We start from the raw sequence: 10466 nt of genomic DNA, 5'->3' as shown, positions 1-10466 counted from the left end.
TGCTCACAACCACATCAAACAGATTGTCATAACATGACCACGTTTAGATTTATGACGGGTCATTGGAGTGAGGACTAACTTTTTGTGCCGTGTTTATGTAATTATTGTACATATGTGATATGAGCTGTCCGAGCTCTAGAACCTGCAACTGGACCAGGTTACTAATGTTCAGCAGGGCATATAATTTTAGTCCACCTTACATTGGGCTATTCCATTTAATACCCACACTACCCCTGTGGAAGATTCAGTTTAAAGTTTTCCACAGGTGGTGTACAAGTTTTTGAATATATAGTATATATAATAGATATTTGGGCAACTTCCATTTGAAATACTCACCCCAGTTGTGGAAGATATAGGTACAACCACATTACAGGGGGAGTATGGGTTTGGCCAAATACATTTCAAAAGGTATCTGTGGAAAATATTTCCAAAATCTTCCTCAGGGGTAGTGTGTATTTCAACAAATTGATCTTTAGATTCTTTCCCATTTAGTGTACAGGCTCAAAAAAAATCTATGAAAAATCTCTAGATTCTCCCAAATCAGTTTAAAAGAATCTCTACGAAAATGGATTCTTGCTGCATTTCTGGGCCTGTTCAGATCACGGTTCTGTCAGGATGCTGGCGGACCAGTTTTGAAGCCAAGCCACCCTGATCAATTTAATACAAGCTGTATCAAAATGATTGGTACCCATCGATTTTGATTTGATTAAAAAGCCTGCCTCTTCCAAATACAACATTGGATACTCTTGAAATATCCATCTATGTTACAAAATGTATCTACAAATTTAAATCTGGTGTTGAATTTTGATGTGTCAGACTCATCCATGGCTATTTCAGTTGAAATCCACACTACCCCTGTGGAAGATTTTGGAAATATCTCTCACAGGGGGAGTATGTTTTTGAAATGTAATTGGTCAGAGTTAATCATTTTGAAACCTATACTCCCCTGTATTATGGCTTTACCTATATCTTCCACAACTGGAGTATTTCAAATGGAAGTTACCCAATTGTCTATTCTATTCAAAATTGATACTGCCTCTGTGGCAGACTTTAGCTACGTCTTCCACAGGGGTAGTGTGGATTTTACGTGAAATAGCCCATGGTAATCGATACAAATTACTTTGATCCAGTTTGTATTAGAGAATTTCAAAATAACATTACTTTTTCCCACAGCCTAATAGCAACTTCTAAAATAACCACACAGCACTCAAGAAGTACAGTTACTTCATAAAACTGTATTTATTCTTCACAAGATGTTCCCAGTGTACACATGATATAGTCCATTTCAAAATCATTTACTTCTTCTTGGTTGCTTTGTCTCTTTCTTCTTCTTCCTTCTCCTTGCGTCTCTTTGCGCGGATACCAAACAGTCTGGCGTTGGCGCTGTGCCATACGCATGCTTCGAACACGCTGTGTTTCTTTTCCTCATCTGTGATAGCGCGTGCTTTCTCGGTCTTGTAGGTACGTTTGATTGGCATGATTGTTCCGGCCAATTGTGTTGCCATCTTCACCTCGGCCTCCTGTGATAGATAAAGGGGAAAGAAAATAACCGAAAAACAAGAGTCAGGTTTGGACTGAATTTCCTTAGCTATTAGGGGCACAGAAGAAAATCATGCCTATCCCATGTAATGCATTCATTTAAAAATTTTTTATAAATAGCACCGACAATTACTATGAAATTTGAGATGAAACATTGTTTCTGCATGCCATAGCTTTCCATCTACAAGTATAGATGCCTCTAAATGAGATTTTTTTTAACGAAAGGCAGACACCCTCCACAAAACATCACTTGGGAGTTTGAGCAACTACATTACTGATAGAGGGGACTGTTCAAACAAGACCAATCTATTGTTATGTTTTGTGGAGGGCATCTGCCTTTCGTCATTAAAAATCGTCTCTTTAGAGGCATAATGTTTGTAAACCGAATTCATGATAATAATACGATCGGCAAATCAAACACACGCATTAGGCACTGGAATGAAATTGCAATTTTCTTCATTTTACCTCATTTGTTTGGCTCGAATTTAAGAGGGGGTAATGTGATCAGTGAAAAGTAACACTTAAATAGGAATCTATTCTTTATGCAAATCATACATTATAGCACATCCATATCTTGCAATTGAGATTTTCTGGTCACTATCAAGTATCAACACCGAATAGCAAATCAGTACAAAGAAAAAATATATTGTGGGAAGTGCAACATATTTCCACTGGTCCACAAGATTACGGTAATTAGGTGCAGCTAAATTGCGAGCGGTTACTAAAAGCGCTGGCACACAAAAAAACACACCCTAGATAAGGCATTAGCCAGAGGGGTGTCCAGGTGTTATTTGGACGCCCTTTTATTTGGACACCCTAAAATTCTGATTTTTATAATGGAGTGAATAGGAAGTGGACACCCTGATTTTGTAGAATAAGGTATTTTTGACCATTTTGGACACTCTAAAGACACCTTTCTGGCTAATGCCTTGCCCTAGATGTGAACAAAAAACAGTCAACTGACAATACATTCACGTCAATGATTGCAGTGAGACAAAAACAATAAATTAACTGTGCCGCCTCATTCAGTGATGAGCCACTGGGTTAGGTAGATGGCTAATCAATGGTTCTGAGGCGGTTGGTTAGTTTACTTTAGCATGTCATAAATGGTCATCACTGACTGGGAATTCATCAGGATGAGATCCTGCTTTGTCATGCATTCTGTCTGCCCATATAAAATGAGAGAACCTGCCTTGGTAATTACCAGCAGATTCTGTTTTACTTTGCGAGCAGTAACACTTAAAAAAGTACCGTATATAATCAGTGTGTAAAATTTTAGCAAGAAAGCATCTTGTCTAGACCACTCAACAGGCTGCTCCTATTAACAACCTGTCTTGCCTGGAAGTAAACCCGTCCATTTTTTACATGTATTTGGTTACTTTGGTATCCGAGTTCAGGCCGCTGGGCAAGGGCTTAAATGCAGCCAGCCGTGTAGGGAGTGTTTTACACACCTAAATTTGTACACACCCAGTTTTTGCCAACATGGCCTAGACATTGTACAATTGTGAATTTACACACCCAAACCTTCAAATCCTACCAAAGACCTTGCCGCTGGGTGCTGTCTTTGTTTCTAATTATCAGTAGAGCAGCGGGCAAAACTGTCTAACTGACCCACTAACAAATTTAGTGAGACATATGTTGGCACAAATGTGCAATTTGAAAGCTGAAATGGACCAAAATAAGGATAATTGAGGTGTAAAATATTACAGGGTAGGTTAAAAGTTGTGTGCTTTCCAGGGTGTTCGGGTGTGTGTGGGTGTACGTGTGTAATGTTTGAAAGGAATCTTTGACATGTTGTTACTTCTGGTAAGGTTTCTAATTCTAGATAGGAAACTGAGTTTGTAGACCTGTGCCCAAATTCACACCACCAAAGTAGACATTTGACAAGAATCAGTAGTGCTGTAATCGATAAGCTTTCTGGGTATCGATATGTCGGGAGGCAAACATCCGACATGTCGATACTATTATCGATACTCACGCAGTTTGAAACACGGATTTGAGTTTACCAATTTTATTATCAGTAAGTTCCAGAAACAAGTTAACAACAAGTGTATTGAAGCCTAACAGCTAAAACTACATGGATCATGCATCAAACAAACGAAAGTGGTATTGCAAATCCGCAATTTGAGATAATCTAAGCATGTGTGCCATGTCGTTTGTGTATCGATACTGACATTGAGTGTTTCGACATGTCGGAAGTCTATGTATTTTCCGACTATCGATACTTACGACAATCGATTACAGCACTAAGAATCAGCAAATTGATTCCGCAAAGATTGGCACGAATCAAAATCGATTCTCGTAAAAACAAAAAGTTAAGTTGTAGGAATCAAATTATAATTGCATCATTTACCTTTTGGTTGGAATCAAACAAAATTAATCAATGCAGTCTACATGAAATTCTACCATGTTACAGTCCAACAAAACTACCACATTCAAGACAATTAGAATGGTAGTTTGACTGTGCCGCCTCATTCAGTGATAAGCCACTGTGTAAAGTAGATGGCTAATCAATGGTTCTGAGGCGGTTGATTAGTTTTCTTTAGCATGTCATAAATGGTCATCACTGAATGGGAATTCATCAGGATGAGATCCTGCTTTGTCATGCATTCTGTCTTCCCACATAAAAAAGAGAATATCTGCCTTGGTAATTACCAGCAGATTCTGTTTCACTTTGCGAGCAGTACGGTAACACTTAAAAAAGTAAGTATAATCAAGTGTAAAATTTTAGCAAGAAAGCATCTTGTCCAGACCACTGAACAGGCTGCACCGATCTTGCCTGCCTTGCCTGGAAGTAAACATATTTGGTTAACTTTGGTATCCGAGTTCAGGCCGCTGGGCAAGGGCTTACATGTATGCAGCCAGCCGTGTAGGGAGTGTTTTACAAACCTAAATTTGTACACACCCAGTTTTTGCCAACATGGCCTATACATTGTACACAAATCTTTAATTTACACACCCAGGTTTTTGAATTTACACACCCAAACCTTCAAATCCTACCTTAAGACCTTGCCACTGGGCGCTGTCTTTGTGTCTAATTATCAGTAGCGCAGCGGGCAAAATTGTCCCACTAACAAATTTAGTGTGACATAATGTGGGCAAAAATGTGCAATTTGAAAGCTGAAATGGACCAAAATAAGGATAATTGAGGTGTAAAATATTACAGGGTAGGTCAAAAGTTTTGTGCTTTCCAGGGTGTTCGTGTGGGGGTGCACGTGTGTAATGTTTGAAAGGAATCTTCGACATCTTGTTACTTCTGGTAAGGTTTCTAATTCTAGGTAGGAACCTGAGTTTGTATGGACTTGTGCCCAAATATACACCACCAAAGGTAGACATTCGGTAAGAAACTGCGAATTGATTCCGCAAAGATTGGCATGAATAAAACTTGATTCTTATAAACAAAAAAAGTTGTAAGAAGAATCAAGTTATAATTGCTTCATTTATCTTTTGGTTGGAATCAAACAAAATTTATTCATGCAGTCTACAATGAAATTCATCCCAGCACCGCCCAACAAAACTATCACATTCAAGACAATTAGAAAGCTTGACTGTGCCGCCTCATTCAGTGATAAGCAACTGGGTTAGGTAGATGGCTAATCAATGGTTCTGAGGTTAGTTTTCTTTAGCATGTCATAAATGGTCATCACTGAATGGGAATTCATCAGGATGAGATCCTGCTTTGTCATGCATTCTATCTGCCCACATAAAAAAGAGAATATCTGCCTTGGTAATTACCAGCAGATTCTGCAATTACTTTGTGAGCAGTAACAGTTTAAATAGTAAGTATTATAATATGAACAGCGTGTAAAATTCTGTTTTATTAAGCAAAAAAGCAAATTGTCTAGAACACAGAACAGGCTGCTCCTAAAAACAACCTGTCTTGCCTAGAAGCCAGGGTTGTAGCTAGAGAATTTTTAGTGCTGGGTGGTATTTGAGGAAATTTTTCGTGAAATTTACAATTTGATTGAAAATTGTCTAAATTTAGCCAAATTTGATGGTGTTTTGTGGGAAGTGTTAAGTGTGTAATGTTTGAAAGGAATCATTGACATCTTGTTACTTCTGGCAATGTTTCTAATTCTAGATCTAGGAACCTGCGACTTTGTGGACTTATGCCCAAATATACACCACCAAAGTAGAAATTTGGCAAGAATCGGCGAATTGATTCCGCAAAGATTGGCATGAATTAAAATTGATTCTCACAAAAATGTTAAGTTAGAATCAAATTATAATTGCGTCATTTATCTTTTGGTTAGAATCAAACAAAATTTATTCATGCAGTCTACAATGAAATTCATCCCAGCACCGCCCAACAAAACTATCACGTTCAAGACAATTAGAATGGTAGCTTGACTGTGCCGCCTCATTCAGTGATAAGCCACTGGGTTAGGTAGATGGCTAATCAATGGTTCTGAGGCGGTTGGTTAGTTTACTTTAGCATGTCATAAATGGTCATCACTGAATGGGAATTCATCAGGATGAGATCCTGCTTTGTCATGCATTCTATAGATCTATTAAAACGTAAAAAGGTATCTGGTTTGGGAATCACCAGCAGATACGTTGTTGTGCTTTGGTAGCAGTTAAAGTTACCTGTTACACTATGGTCACGCGTTTTAAACTCGCCACCCAAAAAGGGTGGAGATGTTACGCTTTTTGGTATCAAGCTGCAGTTAATCTCATATATTTTCATAATTACAAAAGCTAGATCAATGCATGTGGTCTCATTTGAAAGCTGTATTATTATGTCATATTCCTGCAAAGTGGCATTGCCATAGTCCATCCAGAAGTGAAGATATACCTTTTTGTAGCTTGAAGTACAGGGGTGGAGGCGGTGGTGGCGCCACTTGTACAAACTATATGGGAAATTGACATTTTTAGTACTATTTTTGCAGAAACGTTGATATTTTTGTCAAATCTTTGTGTATGGTTATAAATTTGGTACCACAAGAAAGCTAACATATTCTACTTTATTGTTTTATGATTGACAAGTAGGTAAATGAATGTATAGTATGGACAAACTGGGTGATAATAAAGAAAATAATAATAATATAGTGATTTTGTGACAATTATAAACTTGCAAATCGGTAGGAAAAATTATTAAAAAAAAAAAAAATATTTCATGCCCATTGATTTTATTTTATTTTAAAAAGCCGAATAATGTTAACTGTTGGGCCTGTATATTCTTTCCAGTAATTAAGAGTGCACTTTTTTGTTTATTTTAAGTCAATTAATGTCAGCATGATGCTGAAGACCTTTTTGCATCCAATTAATCAGTTAATCCATGAAAATGAAGATGAATTTGGACTTCAAGATCATCCTCCAGGAACTAAGGTCATTACTGGATACTACTAAAAAGTACTATCTGCACAACATTCAGGCAATCCACATCACTACAAAGCCAATTCTAAAGCCAATTGATGCTATCATACCTAAAGACTGTGTATCATATTTTGGTATCAAAACATGTCATCGGACACAACCTGCATGGACTATGCGGATGTAATGTGTGCAATTGCACTCTTTAGATACTTTTTACATAATCTATGTTCTTAAAATCCTAATATTTGTGTATGTATGTTTGAAAGAATCAGCCTGTTTTCATGGGACAGAGAAATTTCATGTACATCTTTTAAAAGGTGCATTGCCGTCGACACATTTAATTACTCGGGAAACGCAAGTTGTTTCAGGTATGTTAATGTTTTTTAGTAAATTATGATGACTTGTTCCAGTGATTCTTGCTGCCACAAAAGCATGTTGGAATGTGTAATAGTTAGTCTGATATAAATAGATAGGTTTTTGGGGTGATAATGGGCAATTAAGACGCTTACATACATGGACTCTGTGAGAAGATTAAATTTTCGATTATAATTTTGCACCAAATTGGGATGGAAATATTTATTTTGGGTGAATCATGAACCCCATGCAATTTTATATTGTTGTAAGGGCCTAAGTGTGCTCTGCAAGAAAATAGCATTATTTTTGCTATAGGGTTACCACAGAAAATGTTATTGTAAAAAACATTGAATGACTAAAAATATAAAAATATTCACATTTCAGTCAATGTTACCTATTTATCTTACACCTAGTGTCAATTCTGAGTGCATATTTGGATTCCTTGGACAATTTCCTTTCAGAAAATGTATACTTTTACTATCATAGGGGGTATACTTCAGCAAATATGACATTGTAAAGGTAAAATCATGTCGCGAAAGCAAAAATCACCATGTAACGCGAAAGGAGGCGACCTTAAAACACACGACCCTATATAGTGCTTTTACCTTCCTCGACACAGTGATGTCAGTGCAAGATTCTGTGGTCGCAGCATTAAAATAAAGCGCTCGGCTGCCGTTCAGACATGCGCGTTTATAGGCAGTGTGTACTGTATAGATATAGATACACACATGAATCAATGATCTGCACACATTGACGTCACCGAGAAATGCAAATACACTATATTTACTTCTAGATACTATATTTCTACGTAAAGCGATGAAAAAGAAATGGTCCGTCTGCTCGTAGAACAGGGTTTTTTTTGTCGTCTAAGTAGCAGACAGATAAAAACCACTACAATCAAAAGGTTGCACTTTCAGCAGCGTTCGAAATTTTGGTTGTCCGGTTGCCCGGGACACTAAAAAAGTCGCCGGACAACCAAAAATACTGATTCGGTTGTCTGCGGACAACCATAAATCTAGCCAAAAGTCACATTTGTAGGCCTACGGACAACCAAAAACTTAGACGGACAACCAGAAATTGTAATCTGGTTGTCTGTGGGACAACCATTTATTTTTCCTAAATTCGAACACTGACTTTCAGCCTTCTCACACTTCAACCGACCAATTGACACACAGTCTGTGTACATGCAATCACTTACAGTGGAATCTCCTGGTTTGGGCTTGCTGGCCTTCTTGGGGAAGAGGATCAGCTTGTTGCGGTATTCCTTGAGACGCTGTACGTTGGCTTGCAGACCTTCTACAGATTTGTTCCTTCTCCTGTGATCCACAGAGATACCAATGGTGGGGGCAAACTTCTTGTAGATACCCGCAGCCTGTGGATGGCAGGTGGAAACAATAATTACTTGATATTTTACAGTAATCAGAGACTGAATAAAAATACTAGTTTGCGTCCGATGTCATAGGTCAATCAGGTGACTTGCTGTGAATGTTTACGACTTGTCGTGATGATTGAAATTTCTGAACGAAGTGTTAAAACAGCATGTCCTATGGGTAATTTTGCACCTTGGGGTCAGAATTTTGGTGAGAATCCTAGAATTGATTCTTGCACAGATTCTTGTGAACAGATTTATGTGAATCAAAGTTGATTCTCCCAAACTTTTGTAATTTACACAGAAATTGATTTGCAAGAAGCAAGTGATTCCCGCTTATTTATTCTGCAAGAATCAAGATTGATTCTTGCACTGTGACACAAAAGTCTGACCCTGCCCCTTAAACATACAATCCATCCAATCCAAGATATCTTGCACATCCCACGATGCATTTCTTTCATCCTGATTTGCTATTCAGCGCAACATGGGTTGATAGTGAAAATACATCAATTAACAGAGCACATCCATATCTTGCAATTGAGATATTTCTTGTCACTATCATCCCATGTTGCACCAAATAACAATCAGTATTCAGTACAAGGAAGAAATTATACATTGTGTGGGAAATGCAACATATTTCCGCTGGCCGACAATATTAGTGCAAGATTTATTAGGTGCAGGTAAATTGCGAGCAGTTATCAAAAAAAACACACACTCTTTTATAAAAGGCACAAAAAACAGTCAACACATTAATGTCAATGATTGCAGTCAGGCAAAAGTAATAGATTAATTGTGCTGCTTCATTCAGTGATAAGCCACTGGGTTAGGTAGATGGCTATCAATGGTTCTGAGGCGGTTGGTTAGTTTACTCTAGCATGTCATAAATGGTCATCACTGAATGGGAATTCATCAGGATGAGATCCTGCTTTGTCATGCATTCTGTCTACCCACATACAAAGAGAATATCTGCCTTGATGATTACCAGTAGATTCTGTTTTAATTTGCAAGCAGCAACAGTTAAAAAAGTAAGTATATAAACATACAATCCATCTCAAAAGTTTAGGTCTTAGTAGTAATTGGAAACTTATTTCCTGGAGACAGCATGTCAACACTACTGTAGGCCTACTTAGTTGCTTTTTGCCTTGTAAAATAATGTTATTTTCCTTCTATTTCTAAAATGAAGGCACCAGATGACTTAATCTTCATTCCTTTAACGGGGTACCCATTGCCCATTGCATTTTTTTGCATTTTGTGAAGAAATGAGAAAAAAAAAATTGACAAAGTGGTATGAAAAATGAAGGGGCAAATTTTCTTGTTCTATTGGTGGCATCGGTATCAATGTAGCTATACATGCTTTTAAAGGTAGAAGCCAAAAAGTGGTACAAGTGGTACAAGCAAAAACATGCACACACTTACCTTAAGCTCTTCCAAAGTGAATCCACGTCCGGCCCTGACCTTGGTGTGGTACTTGAAAGTTTGGCAGTGCACGATGGGTCTCAGAGGTCCAGCTACTGGTCTAGGGGCGACAACGCGAGCTTTCTTGATCCTGTTATTTCTACGGCGCTTGGCACGCATGGGCTGGTTGAACCATGTCTTCACACGGTTCTTCCAATCCTTCTTGAAATGGACGTTGGGAATCCTCCCGTTTCTGACTTTGGCCATGGCTGCTCACCTGCAAAAAGAAATTTAACCCCATGAGAACTACCTGCCGATTGGCCAAAATGATCTATATTGAGTCAAATTTTGAACCGGGAACCAATGAAGGAGGGTTATAGGGGCCATTCACAAACACAAGTTTGTTAGGGGGGCCTGATGCAAAAAATGTTTGGGGCCCCCTTTTCAGACTTCATAAATGTCAGGGCCCCCTTTTTGACATGAAAATTATGGG

General features: G+C 38.1%; 1 protein-coding gene across 1 annotated transcript; it reads right to left on the bottom strand.

Moving 5' to 3' along the window:
* Positions 1 to 1215: 1215 nt before the first annotated feature.
* LOC140146563 (large ribosomal subunit protein eL13-like) lies at positions 1216 to 10278 on the bottom strand. The gene is made up of 3 exons (XM_072168435.1): positions 9995 to 10278; positions 8408 to 8581; positions 1216 to 1520 (listed from the first exon to the last, which is right to left on the bottom strand). The coding sequence occupies exons 1-3, from the start codon at positions 10238 to 10240 to the stop codon at positions 1296 to 1298; spliced, it is 645 nt and encodes a 214-aa protein (XP_072024536.1). The 5' UTR covers positions 10241 to 10278; the 3' UTR covers positions 1216 to 1295.
* Between the last annotated feature and the right edge of the window lie 188 nt (positions 10279 to 10466).

Source organism: Amphiura filiformis, chromosome 2 (genome assembly GCF_039555335.1).
Source record: "Amphiura filiformis chromosome 2, Afil_fr2py, whole genome shotgun sequence".
Classification (NCBI taxonomy): domain Eukaryota; kingdom Metazoa; phylum Echinodermata; class Ophiuroidea; order Amphilepidida; family Amphiuridae; genus Amphiura; species Amphiura filiformis.
This window is presented reverse-complemented; position numbering and strand designations above follow the sequence as displayed.

Excerpts from the sequence above, each read along its gene's own strand:
- LOC140146563 (XM_072168435.1), bottom strand. The coding sequence starts at position 10,240 with ATGGCCAAAGTCAGAAACGGGAGGATTCCCAACGTCCATTTCAAGAAG. Across the intron at positions 8,582-9,994 it reads TCACTTTGGAAGAGCTTAAG|GCTGCGGGTATCTACAAGAA; the intron begins GTAAGTGTGTGC and ends TGCCATCCACAG. Across the intron at positions 1,521-8,407 it reads CCAAACCAGGAGATTCCACT|GAGGCCGAGGTGAAGATGGC; the intron begins GTAAGTGATTGC and ends TATCTATCACAG.